The 16,060-nt window shown below is 62.8% G+C and overlaps 2 protein-coding genes across 4 annotated transcripts; one reads left to right on the forward strand and one right to left on the reverse strand.

The window, feature by feature from the left end:
• The first annotated feature begins 50 nt into the window (after window positions 1-50).
• On the forward strand, window positions 51-2,342 carry THPO (thrombopoietin). 2 transcript variants are annotated; one of them, XM_075099183.1, is made up of 5 exons: window positions 51-295; window positions 1,135-1,262; window positions 1,350-1,436; window positions 1,649-1,813; window positions 1,916-2,342. In XM_075099183.1, the coding sequence occupies exons 1-5, from the start codon at window positions 256-258 to the stop codon at window positions 2,060-2,062; spliced, it is 567 nt and encodes a 188-aa protein (XP_074955284.1). In that variant the 5' UTR covers window positions 51-255; the 3' UTR covers window positions 2,063-2,342. The 2 variants fall into 2 exon arrangements, with proteins under 2 accessions (XP_074955284.1, XP_074955283.1); XM_075099182.1 differs by having other exon boundaries at window positions 52-295; window positions 1,649-2,342.
• Window positions 2,343-2,734: 392 nt separating this feature from the next.
• POLR2H (RNA polymerase II, I and III subunit H) lies at window positions 2,735-5,404 on the reverse strand. Of its 2 annotated transcripts, XM_075099184.1 has the most exons (5): window positions 4,815-5,404; window positions 4,435-4,518; window positions 3,609-3,702; window positions 3,372-3,455; window positions 2,735-3,244 (listed from the first exon to the last, which is right to left on the reverse strand). In XM_075099184.1, exons 1-5 carry the CDS (start codon window positions 4,885-4,887, stop codon window positions 3,127-3,129), a joined length of 453 nt encoding a protein of 150 aa, XP_074955285.1. In that variant the 5' UTR covers window positions 4,888-5,404; the 3' UTR covers window positions 2,735-3,126. The 2 variants fall into 2 exon arrangements, with proteins under 2 accessions (XP_074955285.1, XP_074955287.1); XM_075099186.1 differs by lacking the exons at window positions 3,372-3,455; window positions 3,609-3,702 and having other exon boundaries at window positions 4,815-4,963.
• Window positions 5,405-16,060: the final 10,656 nt, after the last annotated feature.

The following is a 16,060-nucleotide window of genomic DNA, read 5'->3' on the forward strand; positions in this document are numbered from 1 at the left end:
GGAGGCAGGAAGCCGTCCCCCGGGCCCGGGGCCCCTGCTGCGATTTTGCTCGAAGGTCAGCGGCGACACAACAGGAAATCGCACTGCCTCGGCTGGGCGGCCAGGCCGGAGCCGGAGAGCCGTGCCGCTCCAGGAGCACTCCTGGCCCCCGGCCCTCCGTCCTTGCTGGGCGGCTCGTGGGGAGCCCGCGCTACTGCTGCCCTCCATGGAAGGGGGACGGGAGCCGGGGAGCAGCCACTGGCCCCAGGGTGGAAGATGCAGGGCCGAAGCCCCCAGCTGAGCATGGAGCTGAACAGTGAGTCCGTGGCTAAAAGGGGGGACGGGAGCGAGTAGGAAGAGGCATTGCATTGGCAGCAAGCACCGTGCCCATACAGCCAGTGTCCCCATACGGGCACCCTGAGAACTGAGCCCCACAGGTGGGCAGCAAACCCCAAGGGCAGCTATGGCTTGGTTGGACCTGGCCGCTACCGGTGCTTGGCAAGGGCAGCCAAAGCATCTCTCCATGCCCATCCTGGGGAAACAGAATGCACCGAGGGCTTCTGGGGACAGGTGTAGTGCCAAGGCAGGCAGTGAGGCAGGTGGATGCACAAAGGGCCTTTGGAGAGAAGATGCATGTTGCCAGAAAGGGCAGTCACTAGGTATAGCAGCCGCATGGCTGAGAGGCGTCCAGGGCAGCAGCGTGGCAGCAGCGTGCCAGCAGCGCTGGGGAAGGCAGTGCCAGCAGGCAAGCCCTTGGCCAGAGCAGCAGTGATGAGCAGACGTACACGGCAGGATACTGCAGGCAGGGATTCCCCGAAGCGCACGTGACACCGGGAGCTGCTCCTGGCACAGACTGGGAGGGCTGGCGCCAGTCTGCGCAGGGAGCATGGCTCTGCTCCCCACCTACAGCCCAACCTGGAGCAGAGTCAAAATACCTGGCACACACCACCAGTAAGGAAACCCCAGCTCTCCCCAGCGAGCACTGGGCACCTGCGCTGACTGACTGGAGGGCAGCACCAGGCACCCCTCAGCACCCCTAGATCTCCCCCTGCACACCCACCACAGGGCCATCAAGGCCACCACTGAACTGGGGCGAGGGACTCCAGCTGCCCAGGGCAGGCGGCAAGGTGCCCAAGGCAATCCTCTCTCCCCCAGGACTGCTCCTCATCACATCCTTCCTCCTGCATGTGGAAGAAGGCCATGCCAGCCCAACACGGCTGGTCTGCGACAACAGGCTCATCCAGAAGTACATCGGGGAGGCCAAGGACATGGAGAAGAGAGCGGTGAGGATACAGTCTCCCCCCAGAACCCAAGGCCAGGGACAGGCACAGCTGCTGGTATCTGACCTCAGCATCTCCTCTCCCGCCTAGGGCCAGTGCCAGGAACTGCGCACCCTCAGCTGCCCCATGGTGCTGCCTGTGGTGGGTGTCAACCTCCAGCAGTGGAAATCCAAATCGGTGAGAGGGGCTGGGAGGATGGTGCTGGCACTGGGGTGCCCACAGGGGTGGAGAAAGAGCCCCCAGGTTGGCACAGGCACCAGAAATGCTGAACAAGGTGCCTGTGGACATAGCTGGTGGCACAGGTGGGTGGAAGACCCCATCCAGACCTAGGGTGGGCAAAGGAATAAGTCGGGCCCAAGGGCCAGCCTGCTCACTGCCTGCTCCCCCAGAACGAGACCAAGCGGCGGGAGATCCTCTGTGACCTGATGCTGCTGGTGCGCGCTGCGGCAGGGGCCCAGGGCCAGGTGACCCAAGAGTGTGTGGCCAGGCAGCTGAGCCAGCTTTACCAACACGCCAACTCCTTCCTCCTGCTCCTCCAGACGTTCAGCTGGGAGGTGAGACCTCCCCATGAGCCAGGCCATCCTGGTGCAGGTGCCGGCTGCGCTGGACTGGGTACAACAGCTTTGTCATCCCCCTGTCCCACTCTTGCCCCTCAGGCAGGGCCCTGGGAGCCAGGCTGCTCCCCACATTCCACGGAGCAGACCCACGTCACTGCCATCTTCCTCACCTACCGGCAGCTGGTGCAGGGCAAGCTGCGTTTCTTCTTCCACAACCTGGCCAAGGACTTATGCAAGCAGGGCTAGGGGGGTGGCAGAGACCTCCAGTGTGGGGCCCAGTAAGGCTGTGCACAGGGCTCATCCCCATTCCCAGGTCAGAGCAATCCTGCTGGACACTGAGCTGTACTCTGGGTGCCCAGGAAGGTGCCTGCAGGGAAAGGGTTGGCTCCTGCTCCTCAGGCCTTCGGCAACCATGTGGCCCACAGAGGCAGACAGCAGCAACACCCGTGCGCCAGTCGGTGCCCTGCTCCCACCCAGGCAGACCCCTCCACTGTGAATGCTTTACAATTAAAGAGCTATTTTTCTAGAGCCTTGTGTCCTCCTTTCCCCCCTGCTATGGCCCTGGCAGGGGGACCACAGACCCCCAGGGGATCAGTAAGAGGCAGCCCCCCAGGGAGGTGCTTGGAGTCTCTCCTCAGTGCCCAGCTCCCTCCCGCGGCAGCTGCCAGCTCTGCAGGGCAAAGGGGCTCCATAGGGCACCCGGTCCCACTTAGAGACAGGAGCTACCTCTCCTTGTCCCATGCACCCACCTGTCTCTCCCTTGCCCCAGCATACACCGTGCCCAGAGGGGCTGCAGAGAAGAGCCCAAGGCAGGTTTGGGCTGTCCATCCTTTGGGAAAGTGGTACAGGCCCCCTTGCATCCTGCACAGGCATACCCCCTCCCCGCCAGCTTCATCTCTCAGCCAGCAGAGCCAGATATAAAAAACACATCCCAGTTTAATGATGAACAAGCCCGGCCTGCCTCAGGCCAGCTCCTTAGGAAGCAGTCCGCAGCCCTGAGGCAGACAGGTGGCTGTCCCAGTCCCACTGCCCCCAGCCAGAGCCAGGGCTGAGCCTGCTTTTGGAGCAGAGGACTGTGGAGCACCCAGCAGTCTCCACTCAGCTGCCAGGCACCTCTCTCCATGCAGGAGGGGGCTGTGGACCCCAGCAGGAGTCAGAATAGGCTGGGATGAGGAGGGGGGCTGCCCCCTCCTCCCCTTTTCTGGACGGGCCAAGGAGCATGGAAGCTGGGGCAGGATTTGGGGTCAAAGGGCTCCTGTCTGCTCGCCAGCAGAATGTCTCTGGGGCAGCCCACAGAAGCAGGAGGTCTCCTAGAAGGCCAGCTTCTTCATCAGCAGGTAAACTCGAGAGTCCACTTCAAACCCATGCAGGTTGTTTGCGTCTCCCTGCAGCCGCATAAGCAGCCCCCCATAGGACACGTAGGCAGAGCTGGGGCATGAGGAAGGGAGTGGTGAGAGCAGAGAATTGCATGGGAGACCCAGGCTGGGGTCCTGGTGCCTCCCCCATCCCACCCTGGGGCACCATGTTCGTTCCCCTCCTGCTGACAGGCACTCACAGGCGCGTGGCTGCCTCTGTGGAGGTCTCATCCCCTTCGATCCTGTACACCTTGCCGTACATCACGTACTCGAACTGGTCTGCCCTGCGATGGGATGGTGGGAGCTCAGAGAAGAGTCAAACCCGGGTGTTCCCCCAGCTGAGCGTCCTTTAGGAGAAGGTACCTCACAGCTCCTCAGCACTTCACCTTTCCCTCACCCACCCCCAAATCAAGTGGGTCCCGGCTGGACCCCCGTACCTGGACGGTCTGTCGTCTGTGGGGTTATACTCGCCATCATCCAGGGTGCCATCTTCGTACAAGGTGCTGGCGATGACCAGGCGGAATTTGTCCCCTGAGAGCAGAGGAGTGGTGAGAAAGTGGTGGGTGTAGCTAGGGCAGCAGTGACTACAGCAGATCCTGGGGTGGTGGCCAGGAGCTGCCCCGGGAAGGTTAGCACAAAGCCCCATCCGTACATTCAATCCTCCAACAGAACTGTGGGGAAGGAGGAAAAGATCACACTGGATCCTCCATCTCCCCATTCCTCACAGACATTGGTCACCGCCACAGAGGAGACCAGTACCACCAGGACACTGTTGCTGGTGTTTTCATGGGACACAGCAACATATTCACAGGGAGAGTCCCAGAAAGCTTGTCTGGGCCCTGGGCAGGTACGTGAGACACTACAGCACCAGCACCTGCTCCAGCCCTTCTGTGCTTTGTTGAGGGGAGGACTCTCTTTTTCACCTGTTTAGTACATTTAGCCACAAAAGCTTATTTCAGAAGGTCTCCCTCAAAGCTTGGCTACCACCAGCTGAGGCAGTTTCACTAGGCAGCAACTGTGGGGAATAGGCCGGAGATGAGCACACAAGTCACAGTGAAAAGAGCCACAATCCAGATCAGCCCCAGCACAGTTAGAGTGCCCAGCACCTCCTGCAACCTGGGTGCTGCATGGGGACCCAAGGAAATCTGACACAGCTCATTCCTTGTTCACAGAAAGCTCAGCCTCCCTGCTCCGAGCACCACCGCATGCCTCTAACCTCACCTCATCCCAGCCTGTTCTGAACTAGCAGCCTAATAAGCTTACCAAGGTCTACGGGGTAGATCTGGATGTTCACGTCCAGGATAAGGTCCATCTTGAAGGACTCACTCTCACAGTGTAGGCGGGAAACTGGGGAGAGCGGCAGAATCAGGAAGGAGAGCAGAGAAGACCCCCCCCGGGGCCGGGTGGAAGCGGGGTCCCAGTGCCGGGCCGTTCGTGTTCCCACCCTGGAACGGCACCCAAGCTGTTCTGGGGCGCCGGAGACTGGGGGACGGCGGCCCCCGCCGGCGGGAAGGGTAAGGGGACCCGGGGAGCGGGGGTGGGGGGCGGGGCAGCTGAGGGTCCGGCACCCCGCCGGAGGGCAGCGCCCGCAGCCCCGGCCCAGAGCGGGGAGCGGGCAGGAGGCGGCGCGGGGTCCCGCTCACCACGGTCGAACTTCTTGCCCTCAGGGTCGATGTCCTTCACGTCGAAGATGTCCTCGAAGAGGATCCCGGCCATGGCGGCTGCCCCGCGTCCCCGCTCCCGCCCGGCGCACGCCGATGACGCGCCCTCACTTCCGCCACGCCCTGCTACGCAGGCGTCCTTTCCGCCGCAGGACGGAAGTAGCCTCGGGAGGGGCCGGGGAAATTCCCCGCGCCTGCGCACTGCTGCTGGCCGCCGGCGGGTGTCCGTGCAGTCCTAGTGCCCGCCGGTGCTGTCGTGGGGTGCAGCCCGGACCGTCCTGCGGGCGGGAGACGCCGTGCCGCGCTGTGCGGCGCTGTGCATCGGGGCCGCCGCAGACTCCCGGCTGGGTCAATGGGCTGGCACCCCCGGAGCCGGGGCTGGCGGGGACACTGCTACTGCGGGGGGCGGGGGGGGGGGGGGCGCGCAGGCAATGCAATGGGGTGCGCAGCAGTTGCGGTGTGCTGCAGTGGGGTGCGCTGCAGAAGGAGGTGCGTTGAAATGGGGGGGCTGCCAGGGCCCTCGGCGTGGCCGCATCGCCGTGGGCTGGCACACGAGGGTTCCGCAGAGCCTGTGGCCGCGGGGGGGGCTCATGCGTTTGGGCCCCTCCGGGGGTGCCTGTGCGGCAGGGGGTGCCGGCCAGCCCGGCCGGGTGTCGGCAGGGGGAGCTGCGAGGCCGCGGATGGCACCGCGCGTAGCCGCGCACGCCACGGCGTCGTCCACCGTTACGGGCGGGGCCCGGCCCGGAGCGCCCCCCACCCGCAGCGAGCGGAACTCTGCGTGGGGAGGTCCCAACTGCCCCGCAAAGGGCCTCACGTCCCCTGGCCCCCGCCCCCCTCGAGGTGTGGACAGAAGGGCTTCACCCGGGCCCCCGGCTGCAGCTGGGCATCTGTGTCATGAGCTGCGTGGACTCAGCCAGGGATGGGGCTGGGGCCCTTCAGCCCCCGCCGGCTCCTTCCCCTTCCCACGCCAGCCACGTAGGGGAGGGGCAGGCGATGGCTGTCACCCGTGGCCTGCCGATGAACCATGAGGGGGGAGGGGGGGTCTGGCAGAGCTGGTGGCCACTCACACATTGGGGCGCCATGGGGTGCTCACACGCCTGGCAGCTGGTTGGGGGCTGCCGGTGTGGGGTCAAGAGTTCAGCCCTGGCCACCTTGGTCCCCAAATGCCACTGCCAGCCTGCCTGAACTGATTTTTCCCTGGCTCTGGTGAGACATGGCAGTGGGGACCCTGCGCCCTGTTTGGGCAGGGGGTGCCCACTGGACATGGCACTGAGGGGGTTGGCACAGAAGTGGGTGGCTGGGACTCATCCCCTGGTGTTGCGGGGACTGGGGAAGGCAGGTGGCATGGCGTCATGTGTGTGACCCATGCCAGCAGCTCACTGGGGGTGGCAAGGCCATGAGTGGGGACATCTATGGGATGCAGGTCCCCGTGTGCGGCCCCAGTGCCTGCAGTGAGGTGGCCATGTGGGGTCAATGCCCATGCTGTCCCCAGGAGCTGGTCATCTCCAGGACATGGCTCGCAGTGGTACCCCGAGCTAAGGTGCCCCCAGCATCCGTGCTGGGATGCTTGCCACAAGATATGTGTGGTACCCAGACCCACCCAGGTGTGACCCCTCTACCCTGTGTCCCCTGCTGTGGCAAAGTGCTAGCGCATCGCCGCAGCACAGGCAGTGAGATGGGACAGCGTGGTGACACACAGCAGGGACGCTGGTGTGGCGTGACAGGGGAGCTGGCAAGAGGGGGCTGGTGGCCCATTGGGGGGGTGGGCACGGGTGGTTCACAGCGAGGTCACCCTGTGGCGGTGGCACTCAGTGGGGACAGCCTTAATGTGGTGGGATGTAACCTCAGCTCCTTCTAATCATTGTCTGGGTAGGTGACCTCCCCCACCCAGCCCTGCACCCCCTCCCTGCTCTGCCCACCCAGGGAAGCACAACCCTGCCTGCCTAAATGTGGGGCCATATGTGGGGCCGTGCCCAGGCCCCACCACCTGGTGCAAGGTGTGGGGTGTGAACCTCCCCATGAGGTCCCTGCACCCTCCCAGCATGCTGCACCCCAGGGTGCCCCTGCCTGCTGTGGGGGGTGTGGGGCTGGGCTGTGGGGGGCCTGTGCACCCCTGTGTGGGGGGCTATGGGGGGCACCCAGGACTGTGCACATTGCCAGGGGGTGGCAGCAACACGCCAAGCATGGCAGAGCACCTCCAGAGTGTGTGCTGGAAGGGGACCCTGAAACCCCAGCCAGGCTTACCAGGCTGACAAGTTGCTCCCTCCAGCATTCCCAGGGTACAGCTCTGGAGGGATGTGACCCACCAGGCTGCGGCCAGCTGTGGGGCCCAGGGCTGTTTTTTGGGTGCCAGTTCCCACTCAGGGGTACACACTGGGAGCCTGGTGCGATTCAGGCTGGGGGGCCCTCGCATGGCTGTACCCTCTGCTTGGGCTCTCAGGGCCACTGCAGGATGACACAAAGGCTTCACCCTGGCCCTACCCCACCTGGCTGGCCCTGCCTGCCCCTGCTGAGACCTGGCATGCTTGGTGCAGGCCAGCAGGCAGCCAGGGCTGTGCTCACCAGCCGGCAAGGCAGCCCCCCATGGACGCCGCTGCCTGCGGCTCCTGCCAGCCAGCAGCACCGTCTGTCTCCCTGCCCTTGTGGGACCAGGGCACAGCTGAGGCCCGACCCTGGGCACAGGTGGACACAGCCCCGCGTGGGGATCAAAGGCACGCAGCCACCTGTGGGACCAGCTGGTGGAGGGCAGAAGGGGCAGGTTTCCAGGTGCCCCCCAGATGCCACGGGGCCAGGGTGGCAGCAGGAGCCTGGCACGGCCCCGAGCCCCCAGGGGCTGACTGTGGGGCATGGCCACAGTGCCAAGCCCCCTCCTCAGCCCCACGCTCAGGCAGCCCATGGGGCAGGATCAGCCAGGGGATGGCTGGCCCTGGCGTAAATCCGGCTGGGATTGGCAGAGGATGGGGCACCCTGCTTCTCCCTGCACCACCTCCCCATCTGCCCTGACTCTGCCTGTGTGTCCACTGCTTCACTGACCCCGTGCCATGCTGTGCCATGCCATGCCATGTTGTGCCGTGCAGCGCCATGCCAGACTGTGCCACAGGAGCGTGGGTGGCCATGTGCCCAGCTAATTCCAGCCCTGTGCTGCCAGGGGGTGAGCAGATGGTCCTGGCGTGGGTGCTGGCGGGTGCTCGGGGCGGGTCGGCACTGCCTTTGGTGCCGTTACCTCCGGAGTGCCTGTTTGCCAGCCAGGTGCCTGGCGTCACCTTATCTGGAATTAAATAAACCCTCCCCAGATCCGGCGCCAGGTGCTGCCCCTGTGCCCATGGGACCTGTCCTCCCCTACCCCGTGGCTCCCCCATGCCCACTGCCCCCCTCCCCTGGGCTGCAGGGGGCACCCAGGCCATGAGTGCCTGGGAGTGAAGAGCCCCCCAAAAGCTAACTGCAGGATGCCCTTGCTCTGGTTGTGCCGTAACCCCTGGGGTCTCTGTGCATTGGGGTGGCCGGGGCAGGCGTGCCTGTGGTGGTGGGGAGCACATAGTTGGTGCCCCCGTCTCTGCCTCTGCTTTGGGGCACCTCCAAAACATACAAGTGCAAAATGGGATCCACTGGGACATTCCCCTGTCCTGCTGTGGCTGGGGAGGTACCCATGCTCCCAGCATGGCGAATCCTGGCAGCCCCGGTGCCCGTGGTGCCAGGTTCCCTGGAGCGGGGTGCAATTCCCCCCCCTCATTAGCTGCTCGGCTGTTATCTCCAGCCGATAAATTATACAACACAAGAGCGCCTTTGAAACACGGCCAGGCCTCCATCCGGCAGGGTGGCCTTTGGGGGCCCAACATAAGCCCTGGGCTGTCTCTGGCTGTCTTTGCCAGGGATGGGGAGGGAAGACGTGATTTCAGGCACTGCCCGGGCAAGGGGGTGCTGGGGACAGGCGCCTAGGCTGGATATGGACCTGAGGGCAGAAGAAGAGGAGCAGTGGGGCTGGGAAACCTGCCTGCACTCCATGCCCATACCCCCTGCTTGCAATGCTGCCTGTACTGCCATGCATCCCTGCCTGCTTTCCTACACATACCCCTTGCCTGCACCCATGCCTCTACCTGCCACCCTGGCTGCACCCCCTTGCTGACACCTCTGCCAGCACCCCTGCCTGCTGCTGGGTTCAGGGTGCAGGGTGGCAGCAGTGCCTGGGCTGCCAGCGGGTGTTTCAGAGGCGGCGGCAGCCCCTGTTATCTGCCGGCACAAAGGAGCCGAAATGCCGCTGCCGTTATGGGAGCAAACAAGGGCAGGGTGAGGCCAGGAGGGAAGACAGCTGCTGGCACCTGCGTGCACGTGCCCCGGTGGCATCGCTGTGGGTGGTGGGGCAAGGGGCATTGTGGCACCGTCCCCATGTCCAGGGATGGGGGTCTCCCCCATGCACCCCCAATGCTGGGGAGCTGAGGCTGCATGGTGCTGCTCAGGGCAGTGCTGCCCACCAGTGTGTGTTGCACACACATGGGCACACGTGTACTCTCCTGCCGGCTCCGGGCTCAGTGGCCTCATGGTGCCCATCCCTGCACCCTGCTGGGCTGGTCCCCACCTGGGCTGGGGGTCGGGCAGGAAGAGAGGAAGCCGAAATTAAGCTGTTAATAGCCCATCTGTCACCAGGCCACCAATTACCAGGCTGGGAATGAGGAGATGATGGAGAGTGGCATGGCTGGGGGAGGGGAGCAGGATGCCAGGATCCTCAGCATGGGGGTGGCTGGGGGGTGTCACCATGTCTCGACAGCTTCCCCATCACCACTGGCCCCCCGGGGACCACCAGCCACACCCTGCAGGGTGTGGGACAGAGGGGATGCCTGGCCACAGCCATGCCAGAAGCCCTGGAGGCCTCTGGGAAGGGATTAGCCCCTTACCCCCCCACACCCACTGAGGCCCTGGGTGAAAAAAATGAGCTTCTGGGGAAATAAACCCCAACCTGTGGCACAGGGGGTGTCACCAGTGTCACGAGAAGGGACATGTGACTGCAGGGAGTGGAGACAATGGCTCCCAGTAGGTACCCCAGGGGTGCTCCCAGACCCTCTAGATGCTCCCAGCCCTGGGAGAGGGTACAGCAAGGAAGGGGCTTATAGCACACCCGCCCACCCTTGCCCTGCTCAAGACTGCAGTGGTGCATGGCAGAGGCCCCTGTCCCCATCCCCAGCCAGGATGGACCAGGTCAGCCAAATGCCAGCTGATGCTGACGTCAGTTTTTCTGCAACACCTCTCAGGAGCAGGGCCAGGTGCCGGGCAGAGTGACAGGCCATCTCCCCCAGCTGTCATCAGGCCCACCTGGCCCTGTGGTGGCCCTTAGTGGCACCCGGCCCTGGGAGGGACGTGGGGACTGCTGGGGCTGGGAGCCTGCAGGAGCAGGTCCTTGCTCCTCTGCAGTGGTGAGGGGCTCCGTGCTGGGCAGTGGCAGTGTCTGGCAGCCATACCCTGGCCAGACCCACTGAGCCGAACCCGGCTAAACTGGAGGGTGGGCTGGGATTAGAGCTGGGGGATTTTGCTGGTCTCCGAATTAACTTAACGGCTTTGGAAGATAAACAGATTAGGGAGCTGCAGGGATCAGGGCAAGGATCAGCTAAATTGGAAGCAGAGGCGGGCGGCAGCATCCTGCCTAAACCCTTCTTCCCCCTGCCCAAACTGCCATCCCAGCAGCACTCCAGCCTGTCTCCACCCTGCCAGCCCAGGGCCTCCATGAGGTCCTCACAGTCCCCTCCTGTGACCAAGCTGGTGGTGGGCTGTCTGGGGAAGGATCTTCCCTCCAGCCTGGGTCTTGGCTGCGTGTCAGCAGCCTCCGGGCGTTGCTGCCTTCCCCTTCCCTTTCCCTGCCCGCCCCTTTCCCGCTCTTCATGCCCCCTCTCCCTGCCTTCCCCAGTGCCCCACATCCCCACCCACATGCTGGCTGTGTCCCATTGCACCTCTCCTCAAGTGCCACAAAGCCATTGCTGAAATAAATGGTCCCAAAATAAGCTTCCTCCTGGGGCCCCATAAATCTCAGCAAAGCACTGAGCCAGGAGGACAGTTCTGCAGTCCCCTTTGCTGGCAGGGTGCTGTGCCCAGTCCCCGCATCCCCCCCCCTCCCCCAACACCACGGCAGTGTTTGGGGTTACATTGCTACCCTGATAGCATCAGGTCCTGGGGGCAGCCCCCCTCGCTGAAGATCGGATCACCAGTAATGAACAACATCTGGGCATGGGGGCTGGGGACAGAGGGGATGGAGGGGACAGAGGGGATGGAGAGGACAGAGGGGACGGAGGGGACGGAGGGGATGGAGGGAACAGTCTGGTCCCCCTCCAGCAGCCAAGTGCATCTCTGGGGATGCCAGGCAGTGCCAGACCAGTTAAAGCATTGGGAGTTTCACTGCCCGTTTTGGGGTGACACCCCCATGGCTGGACACCCAGCACCATTCGTGATTCAAGCCTGGCAGGTCTCAGCCAGGTTTTGGTGGTACAGTGAGGAGAGGGTACTGGGCTGGGGTGGTCTAGGGGTCCCTGAGGAGGAGGGGGCTGTGGTGAGGAAGGCTGGGTGTGGGGGACAGCCTCCTGCTGCCGCAGGCCCCCCACCCCCACCCCCAGCACCCCGGCCCTCTTCCACCGCTGCTTCCTGTGCAGGCGGCCCGGGGAGGCGATGAAAGCAACCCCAGCAGATGTTTCTGGCTTGTTTTCATCTCATTAACCATTTCCTCTTTTATTATGGGATAAATTATTAATTGTTCAGTGCAAGGAAGAAAGGAAAGAGAAATCCTGATGGAGATCCTGCAGGCTCCGGGGAGGGTGGCAGGCAGGGGCCGGCACAGCCTGGGGCAAGGGAAGGGCAGGGGGTACATGGGGTCCCTGGGGTGGAGGCAGACTATTGTGGTGCCACCAACACCCAGGTTCCCTCTCCCCAGAAAGGGGGGGTGATATGGGGTCCAGGAGGCTTTCAGGGATGAGGCCAGGGCTGCCCAGCACCTGGACTCCATCAGCAGCCAGTGGAAGTAATCTGGGCAGACAGGGCCAGCCGTGGGACCCAGACCGCCAGGCACCCATCTGCAAGCCCCCCACTCAGAGACCCCCCAGCCCCTTCTCCCTGCTCCCTCTGGTTCCCGTGGGCTGACAATGACTCGCTCCACATCCTGGCTGAGGGACGGGGCTCAGCCCCAGCCCTGCCACCCCCCTTGCAGCTCCCTGGTCCCTGCCCCCCTGAAATATTCATGGCCTGCAATGACGAGTTAATTTAATTGCCCTGATGAGGAGCTAAATAATTTACGATCTTTGCGAGCAGGTCGGGAGACATCATTAGCGGCTGATCTCGGAGCAGGAAGGGGAAGCGGACAAGCCCCCACCCCACTGCTTGGGGACACCAGGTGGGCAACAGGGACCTGAAAGCATTCCCATCCTCATGTCCCTGTGGCCAGGTGGCCTGTGGTGACAGCCAGGTCACCAAGCCCCCTGCTCATCCTATGACATCTAGCACTGTGGGGTGGGAAGGTACTGTGGCTCTCCCGGTCTGGGGGTCTTGGCGGACTCTGAGGCACAGCCTCCTTCTGTCCCCATCATCACTGCTTTGGTCTGCGGCCAGCGGCAATGGCTGGGATGAAATACGGCTGGGAGGCAGGGCCAGCACACTCTGGATTCCTGAGATAATGAGGACAGGCGTGGGACAGGGACATTTATTTACATTTTTTCCTTGAAATTTTGGCCTCTCTGGTGAGACCCCATCCGGCTGCCACAAAGATAAGAGGGGCTGGCAAGGGGTCTGTTGGGGGTCAGGATGTATTTCAGGGGGCATATTTCCCCCAAGCTGTGATGCTCACTCTTATGCTTGCCCCAGTCCACGCATCCCACGAGAGCAGGGGCCACGGCTGAGCAGGAAGGGGGCACTTGGGGCTGGCTCCTTCCCCATCAAAATCCACATTTCTTCCTCTCCACTTGTGTGATGGTGACATGGGGGGCCTGATCCACCCTCTCCCTTCACGCCCATGTATCGGGGGAAGCCATCTCTCCTGACGGCTTGACCTCCCCACTTGGTGGAAAAAGTAAAGCTCAGGGTAACGCTGTTGTGATGGCCAGACCAGGAAATTTCAGGCCAGAGGCCGCGGCCAAGGCTGCGGCTGCAGCCAGCTGCCCGATAACGCCTGGATTTCCTCCTGGCTCTGCCTGGCATCCGGCTGGTGGGGAGGGCTGGGGTGTGGGGCCTGCCCAGGCGCGGCACCCTGTCCCCCGGCAGGAACAGCCCTGGCTGCCCCACAGTCCTGGGGGGCACAGCTGAGCCCTGTGGGGGTCTAGCGCTTGGGCAGTGCTGGGGGTCCTAGGCTGTGCCCATCTTGCAGCACCAGGAACATCACTGTCGCAGGGAACGATGGGGGAGAGGAGCTGCTATGACCCACAGGTGCCTCCTGCACCTGAAGCCCCGGGGGTCCTGTCCCCTCTGCCACCCCCCCGTGCAGGGCTGACCCCCACGGGGTCACCGGGAGGAGGCTCCCTGGGAGGTCCAGCCTGGCTGGGGCAGGGGGGCAGAGCTGGGACCTGCCGCGGCCACCCCAGATGCTAGAGCCATCTGGGTGGGTGCACAGGGGCATCCCTGCACCCCACACAGGTGTGCAGCCACACACACACATTTGCACATGCAGACACTCGCATATATACACCCCTACAGGCACCCCTACTGATGTCCCACACAGACTCAGGAACACACTCCTCCACGTGCTCAAATACCCACAGACAGGCTCACATGCATGTACATACCTCTACGTTTGGACACGTGCACGTACGCATACGTGCACACACCTATACATGTACACAAACCCATGCGGATGTACACATCAGCAGATGTGTAATTGTGCACACATATGCACTCATGCACTTGCATGCATACATACAGCCCCTGTGAGTGCACGCATAAATCCACAGGCATGCACATATGCGTACATGCTGCACACTCGCCTGCATGAGTGCACATCCATGCACACACACGTGGCCCCCTGTACACCCCCCCACCCCTGTAAGTGCACACACACAAATGCACACGAACTCACACACAAACATGCACACGCACGTATATAGACACTGACGCCCGCTCCTGCCTGTACATGTGTGCTCCCTGCCTGGGGTGCTGGCGGGTGCTCCCCACACAGCCGCTGCCCCCCCGGCTGCTTTCTTGAGTTTAAGAGCAAGGAGGAATTTTAAATGCATTGACCCCTGACCCAGCCCTGCCTGCGAGGGGAAGCCAGACCCTGGGCTGCCCCCAGCCGGATGGGGCTGGGGGGGCTGCAAAGGATGGTGAGCCCTTGAAGCCCACAGTGGGCAAGGGGGAGCATCCTCCCTCACTCCCCATTTTCCTGCACCCCACGTGCCTGCTGCCTCAAGGAGCACTGACAAGGATCACCCCAAAACCTTGCTGCATGCAGCACCCACAGCTTGGGGATGCTGCAGCTGGGTGCCCCACAGTGGGGGGGTGGGTCTGTGAGGGCAGGATGCCCCTGCTATGCCCTCTGCAAGGGGTCCCAGAGACCCTACCCCGCTCCTGGCATCCCCACCTCCTGCGTGGAGGGGCTGCTGTGACAGCGGTGTAATTAAAAATGCAATTAAGCCCTGCCACTTAGCAGAAAAGTCATACAGTTTGGGGATAATTATCTGACAATATAACAAGTTGCCCAACATTAATCAGGCACTGATCTGCTCCAGCAGCTGCGCTCCCCACTCCGGCCGCTCCCTTAATGTCATCCTTCAAGAGACAGCAATAAATCAGGCCCTTATGGGGACCCTGGGGGCAGCGCTCTATCCCCTACCTGCTCCCTGCCTGCATTTGGGGGTTTTTGGGTGCCAAAGTACCACTGTCCCTGCCCGGCACTGTGGTGTTTCTCTCCTGCCTGCATGTGCTGAGAGCTGTCTGGGGCCATGGGGCTGGTCCGAGGGGATCAGCTGTCACCCCAAGTCGGGGGGCCGGTGGGGTACCCTGGAAAAGGACACCTCCTAGGGGGGGACAGCTGTGCCCAGGGGAGATGATCCAGGCTGGGTGTTGCCCACTGTTCTCCACCAAGGGACACCCAGCACCCCCCTGCCTTCCCTGGTGATGAGGCTGGCGAAGGGTTCACGGGTGGATGGGGGTGCAGTGGGGGTGCACTGGCTCCCAAGGCCATCAGTGATGCAGGGAATTAATGAGTATTTATGGCTTGTATTTGCCGGTGTTAATAAAGTCCTTGCACTGGAAAAATATTAGCTCCAGAGCAAAGGTGGGTCCTCCTACCACATGTCCCCAGGTGATGCCAGGGACTGTCCCCAGCCGTTGCCCCATCCTAGTTGCCCTCTCAGTGCCGTGCCCCAGCTCGGATGCTGAGGGGTCCGATGCTGGGAGAACCCCTCAGTGTCACATCTTCCAGGCCCGAAGATGGGACCTTTTGCCCCCCTTCCCCAAATTTGCTGCCACAACCAACATGGCAGCAAAACCTACTTGCAGCTGGATCCTCCCATGCTCCTTTCCCACAGCCCCGGGCTCTGCCTGTCCCTGTCCCATCCCTGTCCCAGCCTGGCTGTTTCTTGGCGGGGGGAACACAGCCCTGTACAGCTCCAGCTTCTAAGCACCAGAGATAAAAGCAGAGCTCGTTGCTTTTGTTTGCGCTCTGGCCAGTGTGGGCCAGGGAGGGGGAACCCGCCAGAAAGAAACCAGCAGCTTAACACATTCACTTCGCCCCTAATTTGCCGGTTCTGCCACAAAATCCCATTACAAAGGGCTTAGTGGCTGCGCCCGGGAAGAGGTCACTGCTGGGGGCCCCCGAGGAGATTTACTGGCCACAAAAGGCGCGAGAAAAGAGCAACCCCAGCTCCCTCGGGTGCTCCCTGGCACCGTGAGGGATAGGCACAGTGTCCCAGGGCCCCACTGTCTCCTGCCCATCTCCTCCACTCTGCACCTGGCAGCAGCGGAGAGCAGTTGCAAAGGCGCGGCTGGGTAATCCACCTTTATAACTCCAAAAGCAAATAAAATGGGGCTTGGCATTGATCTGCGGGCATTGAGCAGACCATAAACCACCAATGCTAGCTGATGGGTGCTGCCTGAGATCTAGCTGCGCCACACCAGACTGGGTTGCTGTGATTTAATAGGGCATGTGGCTGTGGCGGCCCCCAAAAATGCATCAGAGGGGACAGGGTGACCTCACAGCTGGGTGCACAGGGAGGGTGCTGGGAGTGTGGGGACTCCAGAGCCACTCATGGCACCCCTGTGCTGTGGGATCT

Source organism: Phalacrocorax aristotelis, chromosome 7 (assembly GCF_949628215.1).
Source record: "Phalacrocorax aristotelis chromosome 7, bGulAri2.1, whole genome shotgun sequence".
Lineage (NCBI taxonomy): Eukaryota > Metazoa > Chordata > Aves > Suliformes > Phalacrocoracidae > Phalacrocorax > Phalacrocorax aristotelis.